This window comes from Dama dama, chromosome 17 (assembly GCF_033118175.1).
Source record: "Dama dama isolate Ldn47 chromosome 17, ASM3311817v1, whole genome shotgun sequence".
NCBI classification, from domain to species: Eukaryota; Metazoa; Chordata; class Mammalia; order Artiodactyla; family Cervidae; genus Dama; species Dama dama.
Window position 1 is genome coordinate 26,036,032 of NC_083697.1, and position 24,974 is coordinate 26,061,005.

The following is a 24,974-nucleotide window of genomic DNA, read 5'->3' on the forward strand; positions in this document are numbered from 1 at the left end:
ACATTGGCCAAGATTAAAACAAAATTCTGATAACATCTATGTTGGTTACGGGTGGCGGTGGTGGTTTAGTGGCTAAGTCGTGTCTGACTATTTGTGACCCCATGGACCGTAGCCTGCCAAGCTCCTCAGTCCATGGCACTTCCGAGGCAGGAATATGGGAGCAGGTTGCCATTTCCTTCTCTAGGGGAACTTCTCCAAACCAGAGAGTTGAACCTGCTTGAAAGGTGGGTTCTTTACCACCGAGTCACAGGGAAGCCCCGGTTAAGGGCACAGGGATATAACCTACGTCCCTAGGTGTGTAAACTCACACCTTACTGAAGGAATACCTGGCATCATATAGATCAAGCACTTGAACAGAGGAGGCAGAATTTGCAAACCTGAAACTCCTTTTAATAGAAATTTCTCCAACCTCTGATAACAATACAAACAACTCCTTTGAGTGTTTCTTTCTGGAAAATTCCTTTCTGAAAGTAAGTATGAAAAGTCCAGGGACTTCCCCGGTAGTCCAGTGTTGAGAACCCACCTGTCAATGCAGGGGATACAGGTTTAATCCCTGGTCCAGGAAGATACCACAGGCCACGGAGAGCGACTAAGCCTGAATGCCACAAGTACTGAGCCCATGGGCTGCAACTACTGAAGCCCTTGTGCCCTAGAGTCCATGCACTGCAACAGGAGAAGCTACTGCAATGAGAAGCCCGCACACCACAACAGAGAGTAGCCCGGATTTGCTGCAACCAGATTCAGACACTTTCTAAACTGGAAGATGCAATGGGCTTTTCTTTCTGTTTACTTCTTCCTTCCTTCTTTTCCTTTTCTTCTCTTTCTCCTTCAACTACAGTGCTGATGGTACATTGTTGTTTGAAATTACCTGCAACCTCCACCTCCACCAAAGGTTTATATATGTATCTCCCCACCTTAAACTCAGAAGGGGCTATGTAATTTGCATTCGTCAACAAACTGAGGGAAGGGACGTATAAGGGACCTGAGCAGAATCTTTAGTAGGCGGCTGATAGTGGGCCGTGTCTTTTCTTCCTTTGCCACGAGACTAGCTATGTTCCTGGTAGAGCCTGCTTGGTCAGACATGATGATAGTGTAGTCAGCACTAACTCGGATGGATATGTAGTATAAGCAAAAAAGACATCTTTCTTGTGTAGAACTTCAAAAGGTACCATTGGTTGTTTCAGCCAATCCCAAGAGGATTGTTGAGGAGCCTGAATTTGAATAGTCTCTCTGCCAATTACAGGTTAAATTCAAACCTAGGTCTGTTCGTACTATGAAACATTGGTCTTAGTTCTGTAAGATGGGATTACTAATGGTGGCTACCTTTGAGGGTCATTATGAGGACTGAATGACTTTAAAAAGAGACTAAGTTATTTGTAAAGGGCTTAGAATAGTACCTAGCAAATATAGTATTGTTGTTTTTTAGTTGCTAAGCTGTGTGTGATTCTTTTGTGACCCCATGAACTGTAGCCCACCAAGCTCCTCTGTCCATGGGATTTCCCAGGAAAGAATGCTGGAGTGGGTTGCCATTTCCTTCTCCAAAATATAGTACTAGTATTTGTTAAATAAATCCATGTGTGTGTGTGCGCACAACAAAGTCTAGGAAGGAATATGATACAGGATTAACAGTTACCTTAAAGTGTTTCCTCTTTTTGTTTATCCACATCTTTTAGTTTCTCCCCAGCATACATGTAATTCTGATATAATTCTAAAAATCTATTAAAAATCTACTTTGCATTGAGAGTCTGTTTTTTTTTTTTTAAATTGTACCTAAAAAAATGTATGTTTTATTATAATTTCATTACTTCCACAGGACTGTATCTCTAATTGTGAAAATCAACAGGAAAACAGGTGTCACTATGTGGAAGTTCTATTAATGCCAATTTTCTGGAACCATGGAGTAGGCAGCACTTGAAGCCAAATTCTTGAGAAGGAGGTGAAATAATTATCATCACATGCATTTTATTTTGCATGCACAGCCTGAAAATACTGTTTTCTAATAGAACTGAAATTTTTTTCCTTAAATAAGATAAGGCTGTTTAGTCATTAATAATTATATCCCTGCTTCTCTGGGCCAGGCTCAAAAGTCAATAAACATTAAGCTCTGGCTTCTAATATTACCACCATGGCAGGAGACAAATTAGTGAGGAGTAGCATTACTTTTGACGGACAGAGGTAGGGGTGAGACCAGGTCACTTACTCAGATTGCTGTCACTGCAACAGCCTTCCTGTTGCCTGCATACAACTCCTTTTATTTGCTTTGGCTGAGGAGAAATCTTGGCATGAATTTACACAGAAAAATCATGATCCAAGAGCAATTGTTAATACCCATGTCTAGGACTGGCCTCAGCCATCCCAGCTGGAAAACCTCAAGGAGACAGCATCAAAACTATTGATATCAAATAGTGATAAATAAAGCATCTACACTGAAAATTATGAAATACTACTGAGAGTTATTAAAGAAGATCAAAATGCATGGAAAGGCACGTTCTATTCATGGATTGTAAGATTCAATATTGTTAATATGTTCATTTTCCCTAAATTGATCTAAAGATTCCAGGCAACACCAAAAACCTCAGCAGGCCTTTTTTTAAAAAAAAAGAAACTGATAAGCCAATTAAAAATTTATATGGAAGAACAATGGATTTAGAACAGACAAAACAATCTGGAAAATAAAAAAAAAATTGGAAGACAAGGTACCGAATGTCAAGACTTACTATAAAGTTCCAGTTATCAAATAGATTAATGGAACAAACTAGAGAATTCAGAAACAGACACATACATATACATCAGCTGATTTTCAACTGAAGTGCCAAGTAAATTCAATAAGGAAAGGTTTTTAAACAAATGCCCCTGAAACGACTGTATGTTCCTCAAAGCCTACCTGTATAAGTGAATATTGATTTGAGATGAATCACAGACCTAAATATAAAAAGCTGGAACCATAAAGTCTCTATAAGAAAACATAGGAAGAATTTTTATAATCTTAGGATAAGTAAAGATTTATTAGAGAGGACACAGAAAATATTAACTATAAAAGGAAAATATAGATAAATTAAGCTTATTAAAAATTGAAACATTCATTATGAAAATGAGTAAGTAAGCCACAGACTGGGAAAAATAGTCTCAGCACACGACAAAGGACTCCAATTCAGAATACATGATAATAAAAAAAGCCCAAATCACCTGATTTTAAAAATGAGCAAAAGACCTGAGGAGACACTTTAGAAATGATACTTCACATGCCAGTTATCAGAGAAATGAAAATTAAAACCATGATGAGATATCATTTCACATCCATTAGAGTGGTAAAAATTTAAAAAACTGACAACATGAAAAGTTGGTGAGGATGTGGAGAACTAGAGCCTTAATACATTGCTGGTGGGAATATATTTAAAATGGTACAACCACTTTGGAAAATTTTTTGGCAATTGACATTCACTTCCTCAGCAACCCAGCAATTCTACTATTGGGTGTTTATTAGAAAAAGGCGTATAGAAGCATATTCATAGACCTCATTCATAACATCCTCAAAGTAAAAACAATCCATATAAACACAAATAGGAGAATGCATAAACACATTCTGATATATTTATATAATGAAATAACACTTAGGAATAAAAAGAAACCATTGATACACACAACAAAGTGGATATTTCTCAAAAAATACCATGTTGAGCAAAAGAAGCGAGACACAAAAGACAGTATACTAAATGATTTCATTTACATGAAGGACAAACATAGGCAAAACAAATGTAGGATGACAGAAGTCAGAGAGTGGTTGCCTTTTGGGTGGGGAAATTGGACAGAAAGCAGATGGGAGAATTTTCTGGACTGATAGAAATCCAATATATCTTATTTCTGGTGGTGGTTGCACAAACTGTATTAACTATACTTAAGTAAGAATACTTAAATATTCTGAAACTGAATACTTAAAATCTGTTATTTTACTGTCTGTAATTATACCTCAATTAAAAAAAAAGACATTTCAGGATAAAAGAGCATGATATGTTTATAAGTGCAAATGACTAAGACACTCAGGGCTGATGTTTGCTTCTTTTATTTAATTTTAGCCTAGAAAGCAAGAGTTCAAACCCCTGTCCCTGTAATAAATGATTCCTGTGCTTTAGTTCACAGTAATGAAAGAGTTATTTATGAAAGCCCTTTCTCATCATGATATGTGTCATACAGGGGTTGAAAATATCAAAATCGATGAAATAAATTTTATCTCAAGTGGAATAACTCGGAACATGTAAAAAAATAATCAGCAGCATGTGAGAAAGGACTTGGCAGCTGGTTTTAAAAACTTTGGCTGGTGGAATAAGAACAATGTGAGTGGGGAGAATTACTCAAATAAGCCTCTGTACTCTATTCCTTCTACCTCCAAGTTACATTCAGCAAGTTTTGCCCCCCCAAAAATTAATAAAAAATGATTGGTATCTGAAAAACAAACCCTGGGACCACATATTATTTTACGATATAAAGAACTTAATTAATTCATGAACCTTTCTTCTGTACCATGATTTACTTCCACAGGCAAGGCACTGTGTCTCTTGCAACTCGTCTTTACATCCTTAGAAGAATCTAGGCCAGGATCTTGAAATTAATGGATCTGCAATATTTATTGACTTGAATTAATAAATCAATGTACTGACTAATTAGTTAGAATTTATGTCCCAATTACATGTTCTTGTAATGGGAAATTTACCAAAATTATTTTATAATATCTTCATATAAAATGTTTTGGTTAAACCAGCAATGATCTCATTTGGTAATTTATGAGAAGTATATTTAAAAGGAGTACCTGAAATGATATAGAAGTCCAACTCACCCCAGCTTAAAAATACAAGCATACTGTAACTATCTGACTGGGTTTTTGAAAAAAAAAATTATTTAAAAAGTACAATTGCTAAAAATATAAAGAACAAAAAAACCCCACTGAGTCAAGTTTTGGTCTCCATTTGAATCTCTAAATGGTTATAAGAGTGTGAGTTAACTATTTTGCACTGAACACCACACTGGCAAGATCAGAAAGGCTGTGAGACAAGAAGGAAATTGTTATTCCAGTGATGGAACCTCCTCTCCTGAGTATCATTCTGCCCGCAGCTGAGACTTCAGAGGATTCTCACTATGAACACCAGCGGTCCTTTAATCACACATTACAGGAGCATTTGTGATGCTTTGCAGGCAGCCCTCCTCTAAGACTTTCCCGCTGCGTTCTTTCCTGAGCACAATAGGTTCAAGATGGCTACTGCTGTTTCCTAGTTATGCCAAGGCTCTCCCGAATGCCACCGGGCTTTTATCATGGAGAGGGATGGCAAAACATCAAATGTGAATATCTTGTTCTAAATGGGGACTCCCACGATCATGTTATTTTTGGGAGAGCAGCTCTCTGGCTCCATGGATATCACTTGAACGGAGTAGCCACGTTCTTCTGCAGCTCTTGCTCGATCCAGATCCACCAGGCACATGCACTGTTTTCCTGAAATACGTAAAAATGGTATCAAGAGATGCCCTTCAGCTAACAGTGCAGAGTCAGTTTGTTTAAGGGGTTCTACACAATGACAAAATCTATTATGTAGAATGTTTGCCCCCAAGTCCTGTTTGGTCTCTTTCAATTTAATTCTTGATCAGTATGGCGAGAAGACAATAACAAATGTAAGACAATTTCACAGATTTGTTGCTGCTAGTAATTTAAACATTAACCTTTTAAGATGTATTTATAAATAAATCTCAAATAAAAAAACTACAAATTTCCTACTTTGGTAAAAATCCATGTTAAGACCTTTTCTCTTCACTCTCTATGAAAAGACATTATCTGCCATGTTGTTAAAAAAAAAAAAAAAATCTGTCTTTAAGAATGTCCAAAATAACATCCAGACAAAGGGATACTTCAAAGACATATTATATTTTGCACTTGGAGTTTTTAGGATACAATGAAGAAATGAGAAATAGAATATATTTGAGAAAATTCTCAATTATGTACTGATTATTTCAGGTGGATATGTAACACTGAGTGTAATATAATCTTAATTTAATAGAGTGCCTGCACCCCTATGAAACAGTGGTATTCAATTTTCTTTCTAATCTTGGAAAACAAAAGAGGAAACCTGACTGGCAAGTAAAGCAGTTATTTTGTGTCCTTTGGCAAATGCAAACTTCTATTTCAAAGTAGCTAGGGAGAAAAAAAAAAAAAACTGATTTGAGGTTGAATACATTCAAAGCTAAGGTTTACTTTTACAATTTCAATTTCTTTAAGTTCAATATATAAACTTTTTCATCCTCTTGGAAAAAAAAGGTTATTGACTATGCAGAACTTCATTCATTCCATTTTCTTCCTCAACGATTATAATAAGGCCTACACCTCATTTTAAAATGATTTGTTTGAATGATAGCAGAAATTGCTAAGTTAAAACAGCCTTAGAAGTGAAGGCATAACTGAAATAGAAAAGTTCTTCTGTGGAAGACATGAATCCGCTCAGAAAAACAGAGGAAGGTGAAATCAGTAGCTAAGAAACTGACAAGGAAAGATTCAAAATACTTTGTACATTTCCCTTAAAAGGCCCCATGCCAAAAAGGATGGACTGTGATGGAAACATTATAAAAAGAGATGTCTAGAATTCCATTTAGGCTAAACGGCCCCTTCTTCATCAACAGCTGCATGACTGTCATTCTTTTTTTTCCTTAAAATATTGTTCCCCCTTTAAGACATCTGTAAATGTCCCCTCCTCCACCCCACCTACTCTTCAATTTAAAATGAAACATTCTCTGTCAGTATGGGATGCTCTGCATTCCTTCAGTACCCACCCTAGGTTTACACTGCAGCTCATTTACCCTTGGCTTTGATCCCAGTCTGGTTAATTTTTCCTTTTGCATTACATGGAAGGGTCTCTTGTTTTTACATGTTGAAGAAGTGTCTTCACAACTGAAATTCAGTTGTTGGTAGTCTACCGTTTAGGGTCTGGACAGCTTCCTCAAATGTTTACAGAACAAAAGTATGGCTTGTGCCAAGAAGAGATGTAGAATTGATGGAGTCAGTGACTTTGAACCTGACTTTCCCTCCCTTCATGCCAGCAATCTTGCCAAAGGCTCCTCCTCAACTCTAGCAATCTCCCTTCCAGCCACTCCCTTCTCATTTGATGCCTAAAACATCAACAGGTACACCCCCACCCACCACACCAATTATGCTTTCATTGAGTCTAGTGGAGTTGTAGCAAATGTAACTTGACATATATGTGTAAATTATATCTCTCTCTCTATACACACACACGTATATATATATTTGACTGTGCATTTAAATATGCATTCAGCTACTCAAAATGTGGGGATGGAAAAAAGGAGGAAGAGGGAAAAAGAATCAAAGAGGGAGATTGCAAGCTTCTTCCATATGTTCACGCCCCAGGTTGTGAGACAAAGAAGGAAACCGCTTGTCCCTTCAGTCTCAGGTCTCAAATGCCTCTCCAACCATGCTGCTGCTGCTATGCTGACTTGGACTTTAGAGTTTACAGATAACTTTTTCGCGTACAATGTGGTCTCTGAATGCAAGCTAATTACTACACCCATTGCTGGGCCAAAGAATCAGCAATCTGTTTTCTGCTCCATCATGACAGTCTTCAATGGGTGGCCTTTTGAATCATTTTTAAGATTATTTTGACTCCATTAGATCATGTTAAGCCCGAATTTTGGAACCTAACCTTCCAGTAATGACACTCTGTCACTGATGGTCACTGCAAAAATGGAGCTTTACATCTAGAATCAAATAATATGGGTTTACAATGTGGCTTCACCATCCACCGGTCCTGGGCAAAATTTTGCCCCAGTTCCCTACCTGCAAAATATGAATAACAGCACATATTCCACATGTATTTTTATAAGAATTTACTGAGATAGTGGGTGGAGGACATTTAGCTCAGAACTAAAATGTGCAATAGCTGTTAGCTGCTGCTGCTAAGTCGCTTCAGTCGTGTCCGACTCTGTGCGACCCCATAGACGGCAGCCCACCAGGCTCCCCCGTCCCTGGGATTCTCCAGGCAGGAACACTGGAGTGGGTTGCCATTTCCTTCTCCAGTGCATGAAAGTGAAAGTGAAGTCGCTCAGTCGTGTCCAACTCTTAGCGACCCCATGGACTGCAGCCTACCAGGTTCCTCTGTCCATGGGATTTTCCAGGCAAGAGTACTGGAGTGGGGTTCCATTGCCTTCTCCTGTTAGCGGCTCTTATCTTTCTAAATGTGATTTCTCTTTCTAAAGCAAAGTCTTGGATAAATTCATTACTTAAACTTGAAATACTATTTTTCTTCCAAGTTAGGTAATGTTTAATATTACAAATGTCAAATAAATTGGTCTATGATTAATATTATATGAGTATATTTTTTCTGCGAAAGAAAACATTATCATACTTGTTTATACATTTTGTAATACATCAATTTTGGTATGCATAGTTGATTTTTCCATCTTTAGTATTTTCTTCTATGGCTTTTGAGAGATTCTTCAGTTTGTTTGTAACAGTAAGAAAAATATTTAACATAAATCTACTCAATGTATGAACACTGAAAATACATTTGGAAGTATTAATGTTAACAAAAAATGGGGTAAAATATTGTTATAGTTAGAGCTCTTTTCAAGATGGATTTTATTCTGGGAAAAACAACTTTAGTATCTCACTGATAAATGGACCATATAGTGGTTTCCCACTTTCCCGTATGGAGTTGGTCCATTCATTCCTAGGCATCGTGGACATAATCTACGCAACAGCTGCTCTGTGAAAACACATACCTGTGAGCCTTCGTTGGGGTGGAAGCTGGACAGCTGTCTGGTCTGCAAATCTGCACAGAATCATGTGTTCCTGAAAGAAAAAGCAATAGAATGTGGCTTTTTAAAAATCTTCTTTAAAGTTAAAAAAAAAATTCACTTATTTTTCTGAAACTCTACATCATTTAATTAAATAAAGTGCTGCAGAGACAGCACTTTCAAAAGCAGCACATTTTCAGAAAACGGTACTCAATAACTTCTCTCCCTTCAAGTAGAGTGCTCTTCAGATGTAGTTCTTAAGAACAGATGCATGGAAGGTCCTCCGGGCTCTTTAACTGGCTGTTTTTAGCCAAAATATGGTTACAATTTGTGGTTATAATGTGTTAAACTCAAAGACCTAAAAGTCAGTTATATTTCCCTTTTAATAAAATTTGAGTCTCAGGAACATGGCTCCAGGCAGATATTCTAAGTGGCTTTTCCTCCACTACAGGAAGGAAAGGAAGTACTCAAGATCATGGCTGTGGCCTCCATAGTTCTCCCTGTCCCCAGACAGTGCCGTCCCTGTCCCCTTCCCTTCAGCTGGTTCCCTCAGAGGAAAGGAGGCCGGCTCCCTCCCTCCTCTCACTCACTCCAGAAGGCTGCAGGAAGTGCATCTATTTAGATGCACACAGATGTGCTTAGCGCTTCCCCGGTGGTACTAGTGGTAAGACACGAGATGTTGGTTTGATCCCTGGAGGAGGGTAGATCCCCTGGAGGAAGGCACGGTGACCCACTCAGGCACGCAGATGCACTTTACATCAGACTGTAAAGGGGACTGGAAAGAACGGAAGGGACATTATTGCTTCTGCTTCACAATTTTAGGAAAGATTACCTTAATGAAGAAGAAGAAGGCTTTAAAGGGAGAGAGAGGGGAAGGGTCTGCCCTGCACTCTTAAATCTGCAACTACACAAAGGTGAGTGATTAGTTGGAGCTAAGATAACTGCAGCGCTCCCATGACAACTGTTCATTCAGAGCAGCTGTGGTTTCCAAATGTGTAAATGATCTTATGGACGGAGGTTCGTGACATTGTACAGGAGACAGGAATCAAGACCATCCCTAAGAAAAAGAAATGCAAAAAAGCAAAGTGGCTGTCTGAGGAGGCCTTACAAATAGCTGTGAAAAGAAGAGAAGTGAAAAGCAAAGGAGAAAAGGAAAGAAATACCCATTTGAATGCAGAGTTCCAAAGAAGAGTAAGGAGAGAAAAGAAAGCCTTCCTCAGCAATCAATAAAGAAATAGAGGAAAACAACAGAATGGGAAAGACTAGAGATCTCTTCAAGAAAATTAGAGATACCAAGGGAACATTTCATGCAAAGATGAGCTCAATAAAGGACAGAAATGGTATGGACCTAACAGCAGCATAAGATATTAAGAAGAGGTGGCAAGAATACACAGAAGGACTGTACAAAAAAGATCTTCATGACCCAGATAACCACGATGGCTCTCATCTAGAGCCAGACATCCTGGAATGTGGAGTCAAGTGGGCCTCTGGAAGCATCGGAGGTATTGGAGGTGATGGAATTCCAATTGAGCTATTTCAAATTCTCAAAGACGATGCTGTGAAAGTGCTGCACTCAATATGTCAGCAAAATTGGAAAACTCAGCAGTGGCCACAGGACTGGAAAAGATCAGTTTTCATTCTAATCCCAAAGAAAAGTAATGCCAAGGAATGCCCAAACCACTGCACAATTGCACTCATCTCACAAACTAGTAAAGTAATGCTCAAAATTCTCCAAATCAGTCTTCAGCAATATGTGAACCATGAACTTCCAGATGTTCAAGCTGGTTTTAGAAAAGGCAGAGGAACCAGAGATCAAATTGCCAACATCCGCTGGATCACTGAAAAAGCAAGAGAGTTCCAGAAAAACATCTATTTCTGCTTTATTGCCTATGCCAAAGCCTTTGACTGTGTGGATCACAAAAAACTTTGGAAAACTCTGAAAGAGATGGGAATACCAGACCATCTGACCTGCCTCTTGAGAAACCCATATGCAGCTCAGGAAGCAACAGTTAGAATTGGACATGGAACAACAGACTGGTTCCAAATAGAAAAAGGAGTACATCAAGGCCGTATATTGTCACCCTGCTTGTTTAACTTATATGCAGAGTACATCATGAGAGTCCTTGGACTGCAAGGAGATCCAACCAGTCCTTCCTAAAGGAGATCAGTTCTGGGTGTTCACTGGAAGGATTGATGTTGAAGCTGAAACTCCAATACTTTGGCCATCTGATGCGGAGAGCTGACTCATTTGAAAAGACCCTGATGTTGGGAAGGATTGAGGAGAAGGGGACGACAGAGGATGAGATGGTTGGATAGCATCACCGACACAATGGACATGGGTTTGGGTAAACTTCAGGAGTTGGGGATGGACAGGGAGGCCTGGTGTACTGTGGTTCATGGGGTCGCAGAGAGTCGGACACGACTGAGTGACTGAACTGAACTGAAATGAGCTTACCTGACAGCTTAGCAAACTCACTAAACTCAGATCTATCATTTGTCTCCTTGGGTTTTTAGACATTTAATTTGAAGACTTAATTTTTTCTAAAGGGTTATTCTGATTACCTTATTAAATAAGTTTTTGTGAGAAGCTGTCTCTTTTTGAAGGGTTACTTTTGTCTCAACTTTAACACATTGAAAAAAACCACTTTAATGCTCATTATAAAATTTAGTGGTAATGGGTAGGATACTAATAAAATGATTCAAATGAATAACTTTTATTAAGGTCCTGTGAACTGGCATAAACAAAGGGGAAGAAGAAGAGTTTATAACTGTATAATTGGAAGAAAAGGTAAGGCAAAGCCTGCCCTTTGTCCACATGTTTATAAATTAAGATTCACTTTACGTAAAGACAATGTTGCGACAATCAGAACCTCACATGAGGTTCATTTCCCTTGTCCTGATAAGTCTCACTATATTTTATTGGAATTATCTGTGTATGTGTTCTTCCCAGTAGAAGTTAAATTCTGAAAGGGGAAGGTCCATAGGAGGTACTCAGTGAGGGTTTGTTGGCTAAATTGAACTGTGGAGAAAAAATACTTCCAAAGTGACTCTCAAGATAATAGAGCACTCCATCCATTCGGTTCTGCCTGCCAGGCCACCCACCGTGGTTAAGAAGTACTGAGATATCATCTTGCAACAGCATGCAGGAGGTTTAAGACTTCATAGTGCATTCACTCTTAAAAGATACTCAAAGGGTGGGTGGGGCGGCCAAGCAGATTTGGGGTGTGGGAGGAAGAGGAAATAAACACAACTGGGGTACCAGGGAGTTTTATGTTCTCTGGAAGTGCCTGGGTGCCCTGTGTCTTCTGACTCTAGAAATTTTAGATTTCTTTTCCCAGACAGTGAGGCTGTGGCACCCGACTTTTCACTGCCCTAGGTTTTTTACCTAGCATCCTAGAGGAGGGATTCAAGCAAAGGTCTAGTCTTTGTTCTTTGTTTATTCTTCAGTTCATTTTTTATTTTATGGCCTTTGGCGAAAAAGATGAGGTGTTTTAAATATTATGAAAATAAAGTTCCTGAGGTCCTAATGTTTTCCCAAAAACCTATAGTTCCCTAGAATATGAAGATTTTAAATCCAGTAAGCAAAGATGAAATAATTCTGGTTCATGCATTCTGATGAATGCATGTACACTCAAGTTCTGTACTTGGATGGGTGGGGGTGGGAGAGTTGGGAATAGGGGAGAGGTAAGGGTAGGATATGGGGCAGAAGACAGAGCTAGAGATGGGTGTTAAAGAGTTGTAAAGTAGAGGTGAGGGAGATATAGAGGCCAAGGTAGAAGAAATGAGCATTTTTAGGTTACTCTATCTCACAGTTTCTCTGTTGGAAGGGGAAAAAGGTAAAATTCCTAGAAAGCAGGAGCTGGTATATAAAATGAGACTGAGATTGCATATTTTTAGTGAGTCTGTGCAAGAAGTGGAATTAACCAAACGAAGAATACAGACTAATTTATTAGCTTTTAATGGGATTATTTGTATATTTCTCTCAAATATCATCATTTCTTAGATTGTATTATGTCACATCATTGATCAATTAATTAGTTCATAGTGATGGTCAGAAAGCTGCAAACTGTTTTGCTCAGACTGGTGACTCAAAACTATGCAATGTTCTGACTACTGTTGGAAGACAGTTCTCTGTGGGTCTCTTGTGTTTCTTTACAACTTATGAGAAGAGGCACTGTCTTTGTTCCAGACCGGGGACTGGCAAACTATGTCTGGCCCATTGGCCAAGTTCAGTCTATGAACTGTTTTCGTATGGCCTGCAAATTAAGACGGGTTTTCACACTTTCAAAGAGCAGTACACCCGTAACAACAATCACAAGGACAATGTAGAGTACGTGAGAGATCTGCAAGTGCCCAGCAAAGCCTGAAGTATTTACTACCTTTTACAGAAAAAATTCGCCTCTGTTCCAGATAATCCTTTCAAAGTGAACAGTCTTGGAAACTATATAGACTTGGAACTCCCCTTCTCTCCCTCTGCAGAAAAAGGGAGGCATGCTTCCTGAAAGATTGCATCTTAAACATCCGGGCTTCCTCGCTCAGGTCTCTGTCCCTGTCATGCGATTCACGGTACATGTAGGGGTCAGCCGGCACTTTCTCTGCCGCCCTGTGGGAACTGGGGTTCAGGGAGTCACTGCGAAACTGATGTGACCAGTGACAGCCCAGCTAGTCCTACGCTGTGAGCAGTACTGCCCTTTGCCTCTGACTCAGGGCTTTCCTAGCTTCCGCTAGCATCCACGAAAGCTGTGCCAGGCCAACTTGTTAGCTTGTGAGTAGGGTCAACTCTCAGGCTTTCTGCAAATCTTGTCAGCTACTTGAAGAGTAATATTGACTGGCCAGAAAGGAAAAAAAATCTGCGTTAGATGCTCATGAGTGATTCAAGTGTACTAGATTATATACTCCATTAGAAATTTGAGAGGGAAAATATAAAGAAGGAATAAGAAGTATATGAGCAAAACATCTAGATCTTTTAAACGTTACCTTGTATGATAGTGTATGACCCTGCAATTCTACTGCTGGGCATACACACCATGGAAACCAGAATTGAAAGAGACACGTGCACCCCAATGTTCATCACAGCACTGTTTACAATAGCCAGGACATGGAAGCAACCTAGATGTCCATTGACAGATGAATGGATAAGAAAGCTGTGGTATATATACACAATGGAATATTATTCAGCCATTAAAAAGAATGCATTTGAATCAGTTCTAATGAGGTGGATGAAACTGGAGCCTATTATATGGAGTGAAGTAAGTCAGAAAGAAAAACACCAATACAGTATATTAATGCATATATATGGAATTTAGAAAGATGGTAATGATGACTCTATATGTGAGACAGCAAAAGAGACACGGATGTAAAGTATAGACTTTTGGACTCTGTGGGAGAAGGCAAGGGTGGGATGATTTGAAAGAATAGCATTGAAACATGTATATTATCATATGTGAAACAGATCACCAGTCCAGGTTCGATGCATGAGACAGGGTGCTCAGGGCTGGTACACTGGGATGACCCTGAGGGATGGAATGGGGAGGGAGGTGGGAGGGTGGGTTAGGGTGGGGAACACATGTACACCCATGGCTGATTCATGTCAATGTATGGCAAAACCCACCACAATATTGTAAAGTAATTAGCCTCCAATTAAAATAAATTTTTAAAAAAAGTTACCTTGTATGATAATGTTTTCTTGAATTGTTCACTGAAATAGAAAAGAAAAATGAATTACTTAAATACCGAAGATTAAAGAGTGGAAACAGTCTTGGAGAAATTAAACTATAAACAAAAAATATGTATTTTATCTGAAGGATATAATGCTAGCCTGAACTAAAAACAATGCCAGTTTGAAGTATCTTCATAAAATGACAAAAGCACATTATCTGTATGTGATTCATTTTAAAGAATTCCTTTTCAAAGACTGTTTATAGTATTAGAGAAGCACAACCACTTTTTTCTCTTCCTTGCATGGGTGCACACAGATTCAGGCATGTTAAAAACGTAGGTTTTATTGTTATTCTGAAGCAGAGGGGCTGTCCCGAGCTGTCTGGTACCTGGCCCTAGGGTGATCAAGGCAAGGGGACAGTGGGGCCTGGGAGTGCTCCCCTAATGACAAAGGGGGCAAGTGTCAGTAAGTCCACGGAGAAGTGGAAAAGTTGACAGACACTAAATTGAGACTTTAAAATCAGTTAAGTGAGACTGTGGACTGAACAACTCAAATTAACATATTTAATCTATCCTATATTTAACAGGTGTAATATGATCAGCTGGATTCTCAATAACCATAAATCAAGTGAAATGTCATGAACACCAAGAATGGCCCTCCACTAGCGTGCGTTAAGGGCTTTCCAGGTGGCTCAGTGGTTAAGAACCCGCCTACAATGCAGGACATGGGTTTGATGCCGGGGTGGGGAAAATTCCCTCGAGGAAGAAACGGCAACCCGCTCCAGTAATCTTGCCTGGAAAATTCCAAGGACAGTGGAGCCTCACGGGCTACAGTTGGACGTAACTGAGCACGCATGCAGGTTGAGTTAAAGTGATGACAATGACAATGAAAATGTCTCCCTTTTCTGTGTGAGGTAAGTAAGTGTAAGTGTCAGTCGCTCAGTCGTGCCCAACTCTTTGTGACCCCAAGGACTGCAGCCCACCAGGCTCCTCTGTCCATGAGATTTTCCAGGTAACGATACTGGAGTGGGTTGCCAATTTCCTTCTCCAGGGGATCTTCCCAACCCAGGGATCGAACCCGGGTCTCCTGCACTGCAGGCACATACTTTACCGACTGAGCTACAGGGGAAGCCTAGGAGGACAGTAACTATGGCCATTGAGCTTGCAGCACCCTCGGGAAGAATTTAAACTATTGCTGTAGTTAACAATAGCTCATGTTTATTGAGTACTTACTCTGTGCCACTTCTAAGTGATTACATGTATATCATTCAATTCTCATAAAAGCCCTGAGGTAGATATTATTATTATTAAGTAGATTGCCTGAGGTGAAACAATTTACAAAAGAATGAGAAGCCAATATCAGCACCCAGGCAGAAAACTTTCAGGTCCTGAGGACTTGACCGCTGCTCTCTATTGCCTCTCATAGGTCATGGTTTCCTCTGAGAAGTACCCAGAGGAGTGCTGCCTGCCAGTCACTTCCAGTCCACTTTTTAACCCTCGACAGATCTGTTCTAAATTTCAGCAAGAGCTGGACCCAGGAGTAGATATGGAGGGGAAGACATGGAGGAGATCCTCTCCTTATGCAGCTTAGAAACAATGCTTGCCACTGTGGAAAGAGGAAAGGAGCTGGAGCCTAGAATCTCATTGCAACTTTATATCAAAAGGGTTTTGGGTATTGATTTAACACCGATATTGATACCTTGTGGCAGAACACAAGATTTCACCTTTTTGGAAAATTAAACTTGGAGGTGTTCTGAATGAAACCGTAACAGCAAGGGCATGTGACAAAGGAAGCCCGTGTTTTGAGGCAGTGTTCGATCACCATGTCTGTTGCCACTCCACACGCATGCAACGCCACCTGGAAAACAAGGCCAGACCTCAGCACTAAGATCTTTTTTAACTAACAGTGCTACTTTGTGCCATTAGAAAAAAAAAAACAAACAAAACTTTAAGGATTGTTCCTTAAGAGGTTTCCAGTTACCAGAAAGTTATTTCATAGTAGTTTAAATAGTTCTCATTTGGACATGCCAAAGGACTAATTAGGTATTCATATTAATTAAGAAAATTAAGCAAGAGGCTGAAAGATTACAAATGGAACATTTATAACAGAGCACAAGATTCATTCAATGGAAAAGCTGATGTCATAGTAAATATGGAAGATTCAATACGTATGCAAGTCTATACTAATGCTCTTACTGATTGAAACTTTAGTTCAGTTGTGGCATCCTGGCAAGAACTCTACTTGGAAATCAGAATTTCTGGTTCAGAACTCTAATTGGCTGGGTGATCCTGGGCTGCTTGAAATTTAACATCTTTGGGCTTCAGTTTCCTCCACCATAAACTATGGTTAATAATACTGACACATCACAATGCTGTTGCAACACTAAACAGAAGTATATTTGAAAACACTTTTTCAAATGCCATCTGAATATATTCTCATCAGTGTTGTATAAAACTGATCAAATCATATTTATGTAGCTCCTTCTTATATTCATAGAATTACAATTCTTAACACTGCATGATGAGTCGTGGGAAATATTCTTAAAGGGTTTATTTAGAAAGGAAAAACATCGTGGACTGAAGTCATGACTAGTGCATCAATAATTCATGAAAAGAAAAATAAGATGACTTTAAAATGTTTTTAGAATAAATGCCTTAAATATATCTATACGTACCATTATCTAAAGTAGACCATTTTGAAAATAATTAGGCTAAATAAGGAAAATTAGGACTCCAAAAGGAAATCAGATGTAGGGATCCTGAAAGATGAAGCATTTTGTCAGAAAAATGCTCAGATCTCATTCTGAACAAAGGCAAGTTGTACTGGATTATAATTGTCCTTTCCAGAAACAAATCTTTCAACTTCAGGGTAGGGAGGGGCTGAAGGGCTTTTAGGGTGAAGACAAGGCGGTTTTCTGGAAATTTCTGGATATTAAGTAGTGTAAGTCAGATTCCCCTTTTGAACTGGCAGACCAAAGACAAAGCTGTATTGAGAAGAGGAAAGCAGGCTCTCTGCTCTCAGCCCTGCTCCTGAATTCCCCCCTCCTTGCAGGCTTCCATCAACTCCATAGAGGTCAACTACCTCCGTGGTTGCTGTCAACCACTTCCAGCTTCACTCTGCTAGTATCACCCAGGTAGGCTGCTGTCCAGTGAAGGGAGCAACAACTAATGGATAGGAAAGAACCTGGATTTTTTCATCTGCCCACTTTTTTTATAAATCAGTTTTGCAGGGTGAAATTCAGGCTAGTTCTTTTTCTCATTGAGTGGCTGGAGAAAACCTCATAGTAAAAATTATAGATGCACTTTCCCCTGGAGGGAGAGAGAAGAGAACCAACACTCTCCCCGAGCCCTTTATGTGTTGGCAACTATGCTGGGTGATGGCACGCACATCCTTCTATGCTCACAACAGCCCTGAAAGATTTTATTATCTCTGTCTGAGAAGTGGAGAAACTGAAGCTTGGGGAAATTAAGTATATGTTCTCAACAAAGCAGCTTCTGAGGGGCAGAATCCTGACCCCCAGCCTGACCCATGTGGTTCAAGGGTCAACTGTACTATGCTTATTCCTATATTGGCAGGGGGAGGAGAATGTATATAGCGTGGATACCCTGGACAAAGGAATGATTCATGTCCTGGGCTGGTTGGAGGACAGTGTATAATTTCAAATTTAGGAATTGGTTTGTTTTTTTTTTTTGAATTTTCCACTTAATATTTCAGACCATAACTGACCACAGGTAACTGAAACCAAGGAAAGCAAAATTACAAAGATGGGGGTGGGGGGAATACTGTACACTCCTTCTCATTTTCTTTATCTCATTGGTCCTATTATCTTCTGGAATTACAACACCATAGGGAACTAGCATATATTCAGTGTCTGCAAGATGTAAAAATCTCTACATAGATATTTTTTCTTGTTTTAATAACTTAATTCTTTTCTTAAATTGATACTTTAAATAGCTCTTACTATGTCTCTTGCAATATCATGACAAGGTCGCCTAGACAGCAACCATTCCAGATGAACTCTGAATCCAGGTCTGACTCCGAAGCTCACAGGCTTTCCACTACATCATTTATGAAACCTAATTTCTAATTACATTTTAAACATCTGACTAGAGAGTTTATAATATAATAAATAAAGGATAAATAGATTTATAAATATATACACTGGATAGATCTGGCAACTGTAGAAAGAGCATAAAACATCAACTATGAGTATCTAATAAAGGTTAATGTGCTGGGGGAAAACACCATACTTAATCAACAATTAGTGGAGAACATAGCAAACAAGTGTTTCACTGCACCCCCAAATTCGGTATTGTGGTTCTCTGTAAATACACTGAATTCTAACAAAAGATAAAAACTGAATTGTAGAAGTATCTATTGGCCAAGGTAATGCACATTCCAAAGTATATGTAAGTATTATTGATCCAAGTAAATGCTGAAGAATTCAGGGACTATAAATTAAGGGTTTTTCCCTTACTTTTCCTTACTTCAATTAATCTATTTAATACTTGTCCTAAAAATTCTAAGTATAACACATCCTATGATGTAAGCCAGTGAAATATAACTGAACAGCCAAGAAATTTCAAACCATGTATCTTTGCTACATGTGGTAGTAAACAAAAGAAATTAATCATCACTCACTCTTAGAATGTCTTTCAACTGGCAGCTTCTAAAAAACAAGGCAAGATTCTAGACAAAACTGATTGATTCTTCTCTAAGAAAATGTATGTTGATAAAGACACATATATTCTAAAAGAATACATGTTGGTAAAGACAGTAAGCCTATGCCTTATTCATACCCCCAAAACTAAGCTTGTGCTGGATTTATGATTTTACTAGGCATCCTATCCTTGGGGTTGTTTTTCTTTGCTTTGGGTTTTTTTTAAGATTAATTTAACATTTAATAGTCCTTTCCTACTCCAAATCACAGATACAGATATTGTATTCCCCATTTTATAAAAAAGACCAAGTGGCTAGTCCAAGGTCATAAATGACGAAGACAAGATTTAATCTCAATCTCTCTAACACCATTATTCCAATTCTCTATGTTCCTTGTCTACTTCTTTCTTTAGATGTGAGGAACAAACAGGGAGTCACTCCAATCCCAGCTCTCACATTAACTTGCTACGTTCCTCTTCCCCAAGTGCAGCCTCAACTTTCATATCTACAAAATGAGAAAGCTAAACTGAATCATCTCTAAATTTGCCTCCACCCAATCATGCTCTGAGCCACTGCTTCTCAAAGAAGGATTCTTAACCAGATAATCTTAGACAGAAGCAAGCTTGGTCTCAATTGATCTCTTGTTCTCCCTCTTCAAAAACTTTCACGCAATTATATTATAGGTAATTGGCTTTAAAATTGAAATAATGCTAAAAAGGAGGGAATGACAAAAACAGTTCCTTGTTCTGTACACACTTCATTCCAAGAGAAAATCTGGCGAACAGATAATGCTTTTCAACTCATGGGTTTCTTTCCTGAAATCCATCTCTGTTTTTCTATACAATAAATGTATATTGCTTCTTTCAAATCAAAACTATCGTGAGGTATCATCTTACTCCAGTCAGAATAGCCATCGTCAAAAAGTCTACAAATAATAAATTCTGGAGAGGGTGTGGATAAAAAGGAACCCTCCTACCCAGTTAGTAGGAAAATAAATTGGTGCAGACACTATGGAGAACAGTATGGAGGTTCCTTATAAAACTTAAAATAGAGTTACCATATGATCCAGCACTTCTGCTCCTAGGCATATATCCACAGAAAACCATAATTTGAAAAGATACATGCAGCTCAATTTTCACTGCAGCACTATTTATAATAGCCAAGGCATGGAAGCAACTTAAGTGTCCATAAACAGATGAATGGACAGCAAAGATGTGAGATAGGGCATTCCCTGGTGGTCCAGTGGCTAAGACCCCAAGTTCCCAATGTAGAGGGCAAGATTCAATCCCTGGTCAGGGAACTAGATCCCACATGCTACAAGTAAGTTCACATGCTGCCACTGAAAGATCCCAGATGCTGCAACGAAGATCAAAGATTTCAAGTGCTGAAACTAAGACCCAGCATAGCCAAAAAATAAACACATTAAAAAAAAACAACAGCTGTCTGCCCTCACAGTTCAGCAGAGGTTCTGACACCTGAGGGCAATTCTGAAAAACAAAAAAGAAGATGTAATGTATATATATAACATATATATATACACACATTATACATATAATATATATAACATGTACATATAATATATAACATAGATATGTTCTAACATATTATATATTAATATTATAAAATGTATATGATATGTGTGATTAATATATCACATTAATAATATATTAGTTACATATTTTATATATATATATATAAAACCTCCAAATTTTAGTTAAGTGTTCATGCAGTGTTTTTTATTATTATTTCTTTGTATATTAACTATATGTATAGTTCACTGCTAAATGTGTTGTAAAAATTTTTTTCCAAACATTCAAGACTTTCCCTGCACAAAAGTTCTGTAAAATGTTCTATGGTACAATTTTCCACTGTGTGAAAATTCTCAAAAAATTGGCCAGCTCCATTTTTCTTTCCTGAAGACATCTTTCCTGGGCATCTGACCTTTTACTAAAACCCGGATTCACAGCTTTCTAAGCCTAACACCTAACTCTGTTTCCTGTGACTTTCCTTTGCCATCAGACTAAGAACTCCCTTCACCCATTCTTGTATTAGATACCACTTATTCCTTTTTTTCCATCTTTCATCCAGCCAAATGTGGAGAAACCCTTAAACAGTCAGCAAAAACAAGACCAGGAGCTGGTTGTGGCTCAGATCATGAACTCCATATTGCCAAATTCAGACCTAAACCGAAGAAAGCAGGGAAAACCACTAGACCATTCAGTTCATTTCAGTTCACTCATTCAGTTGTGTCTGACTTTTTGCGAACCCAAGGACTGCAGTACACCAGGCCTCCCTGTCCATCACCAACTCCCGGAGTTTACTCAAACTCATGTCCATGGAGTGGTCTAGTGGTTTTCCCTAATTTCTTCAATTTAAGTCTGAATTTGGCAATAAGGAGTTCATGGTCTGAGCCACAGTCAGCTTCTGGTTTTGTTTTTGCTGACTGTATAGAGCTTTTCCATCTTTGGCTGCAAAGAATATAATCACTCTGATTTTAGTATTGACCATCTGGAGATGTCCATGTGTAGACTCTTCTCTTGTGTTGTTGGAAGAGGGTGTTTGCTATGACCCGTTCTCTTGGCAAAACTCTATTGGCCTTTGCCCTGCTTCATTCTGTATTCCAATGCCAAATTTGCCTGTTACTCCAGGTATTTCTTGACTTCCTACTTTTGCATTCTAGTCCCCTATAATGAAAAGGACATCTTTTTTGGATGTTAGTTCTAGACCATTCAGGTATGACCTAAATCAAATCCCTTATAATTATACAGTGGAAGTGACAAATAGATTCAAGGGATTAGATCTGATACAGTGTCTGAAGAACTATGGACTGAGGTTTGTGACAATGTACAGGAGGCAGTGATCAAGGCCATCCCCAAGAAAAAGAAATGCAAAAAGGAAAAATGGTTGTCTCAGGAGGCCTTACAAAGAGCGGTGAAAAGAAGAGAGGCGAAAGGCAAAGGAGAAAAGGAAAGATATAACCATCTGAATGCAGAGTTCCAAAGAATAGCAAGGAGAGATAAGAAAGCCTTCCTCAGTGATCAGTGCAAAGAAATAGCAGAAAACAATAGAATGGGAAAGACTAGAGATCTCTTCAAGAAAATTAGAGATACCAAGGGAACATTTCATGCAAAGATGGGCACAATAAAGGACAGAAATGGTATGGACCTAACAGAAGCAGAAGGTATTAAGAAGAGGTGGCAGGAATACACAGAAGAACTATGCAAAAAAGATCTTCATGACCCAGAGAATCATGATGATGTGATCACTAATCTAGAGCCAGATATCCTGGAATGCAAAGTCAAGTGGGCCTTAGGAAGCATCACTATGAACAAGGCCAGTGGAAGTGATGGAATTCCAGTTGAGCTATTTCAAATCCTAAAAGATGATGCTGTGAAAGTGCTGCACTCAATATGCCAGCAAAATTGGAAAACTCAACAGTGGCCACAGGACTGGAAAAGATCAGTTTTCATTCTAATCCCAAGAAAAGCAATGCCAAAGAATGCTCAAAAATGTATACAACTACACTCATCTCACAAGCTAGTAAAGTAATGCTCAAAATTCTCCAAGTCAGGCTTCAACAGCACATGAACCATGAACTTTCAGATGTTCAAGCTGGATTTAGAAAAGGCAGAGGAACCAGAAATCAAATTGCCGACATCCGCTGGATCATCAAAAAAACAAGAGAGTTCCAGAAAAACATCTACTTCTGCTTTATTGACTATGCCAAAGCCTTTGAATGTGTGGGTCACAACAAACCTGGAAAATTCTTAAAGAGATGGGAATACCAGACCACCTTACCTGCCTCCTGAGAAATCTGTATGCAGGTCAAGAAGCAACAGTTAGAACCAGACATGGAACAACAGACTGGTTCCAAATAGGAAAAGGAGTACATCAAGGCGGTATATTGTCACCCTGCTTATTTAACTTATATGAGAAATGCTGGACTGAATGAAGCACAATTTGGAATCAAGATTGCCGGGAGAAATATCAATAACCTCAGATATGCAGATGACACCACCCTTATGGCAGAAAGTGAAGAAGAACTAAAGAGCCTCTTGATGAAAGTGAAAGAAGAGAGTTTAAGTTTAATCATGAGTTTAATTTGGCTTAAAACTCAACATTTGGAAAACTAAGATCATGGCATCCGGTCCGATTACTTCATGGTAAATAGAGGGGAAACTGGGAACAGTGACAGACTTTATTTTCTTGGTCTCCAAAATCACTGCAGATGGTGACTGCAGCCATGAAATTAAAGGATGCTTACTCCTTGGAAGAAAAGGTATAACCAACCTACACAGCATATTAAAAAGCAGAGACATTACTTTGCTGACAAAGGTCCATCTAGTCAAAGCTATGGCTTTCCTGTAGTCATGTATGGATGTGAGAGTTGGAATATAAAGAAAGCTGAGTGCTGAAGAATTGATGCTTTTGAACTGTGGTGTTGGAGAAGACTCTTGAGAGTCTTTTGGACAGCAAAGAGATCCAACCAGTCAATCCTAAAGGAAATCAGTTCTGGACTGATGCTGAAGCTGAACCTCTGACACTTTGGCCACAAGATGCAGAGAACTGAGTCACTGGAAAAGACCTCGATGCTAGGAAAGATTGGAGGCGGGAGGAGAAGGGAACGACAGAGGATGAGATGGTTGGATGGCATCACCGACTCAATGGACATGAGTTTGAGTAAACTCTGGGAGTTGGTGAAGGACAGGGAGGCCTGGCATGCTGCAGTCCATGGGGGCACAAAGAGTCAGACACAACTGAGCGACTGAACTGATTCCTTTTTATTATTTACTCTTATTTTGGTGAAACACATCTTCTACATAGTTTCCTGATGTACGTTTTCTTGAGACTTTGACATTTTCTTTATTACCTGCATATATGATTGATTGATTGGTCAGGCATAACATTTTAGGTTGGAAACTGTCTTTTATAACTTTGAAGGCATTGCTTCACTGTCTTCTAGCTGTCCATGTGACTATTAAAAAGTGTGATGGCAATTTGACTTCAAATTTTCTGTATGTGATCTATTTGTTTTTTCTCTTTGGAAACTGTCAGAAACTTCTTTTTATCACAACACTCTTTCCGGCCCCCTGCCCGCCCCCAACAATGTGCCTTGCTTTAGGTCATTTTTTTTAAGTGGGCTTTTTCTACAAGAGAAACGTATTTTTCATTACTTACACATCTTCTTATATTAATTCTTTGATATTTTTCTCTCCACCATTTTATGTTTTCTCTTTCTGGTCCTCCTATTATTGACATATTGTATTCATGGGCTAAATCTCTATTGGATAAAGAAAAATGTTTCTTTCAGTCCCTATCTCTTTTTTTTTTTTTTTTGTCCTGTTTTTTCACATGATGTCCTATACTTCATGTTTTAGATTTTCCACTTGCTTTTTATTTTGGCTAATATGTTTTTTTCTTTCTTGTTCTCTGATGGTTCACTTCTTTTTCATTTTATCTCTGTTTCATTCATGCAATATCTTCTGTGAGCTCTCCTTGAATAAAAAGGAGATGCTCTGTCATGTTCTTTGCTTTGATCTCCTCTATTTTGGAAGTTTTACACATTTGATATACCTTATCTGTCAGATCATACTAGAGTGAATCACTAAAAAGTTAATGGAAGTCTGAGTGAAAGGCTTGAAGGTGAGCTTCCTTAGTGACTGCGTAAACAGGTGGCCAGCTGTTTGTTTTTTTTTTTTTAATTATAGCTATAGTATTTTCTCTGGGGATGGTTCTGTTTCTGTAGAGGAGGCTCTTTTAACCTCTTGATTGAGGAGCTGATTCTAGCTTCTGAAGGAGTCCTGGAATTAAGGGCACTTAGCTCTTATTTTCAGAGTCATGTCATTCTTGCTCTCCTCTCCGTATACTT

At 38.7% G+C, this 24,974-nt stretch overlaps 1 protein-coding gene across 2 annotated transcripts in view; it reads right to left on the bottom strand.

Moving 5' to 3' along the window:
• Window positions 1-4,044: 4,044 nt before the first annotated feature.
• GSTCD (glutathione S-transferase C-terminal domain containing) overlaps window positions 4,045-24,974 on the bottom strand; it is a 127,049-nt gene continuing 106,119 nt past the window's right edge. For both annotated transcript variants that reach the window (XM_061164271.1, XM_061164272.1), the window contains 4 exons: window positions 16,170-16,303; window positions 14,455-14,485; window positions 8,773-8,842; window positions 4,045-5,482 (listed from right to left, as the gene is read on the bottom strand). In XM_061164271.1, coding sequence (XP_061020254.1) covers window positions 5,346-5,482; window positions 8,773-8,842; window positions 14,455-14,485; window positions 16,170-16,303 — 372 coding nt within the window. In that variant the 3' untranslated portion in view covers window positions 4,045-5,345. The remainder of the gene's footprint in view (window positions 5,483-8,772; window positions 8,843-14,454; window positions 14,486-16,169; window positions 16,304-24,974) is intronic.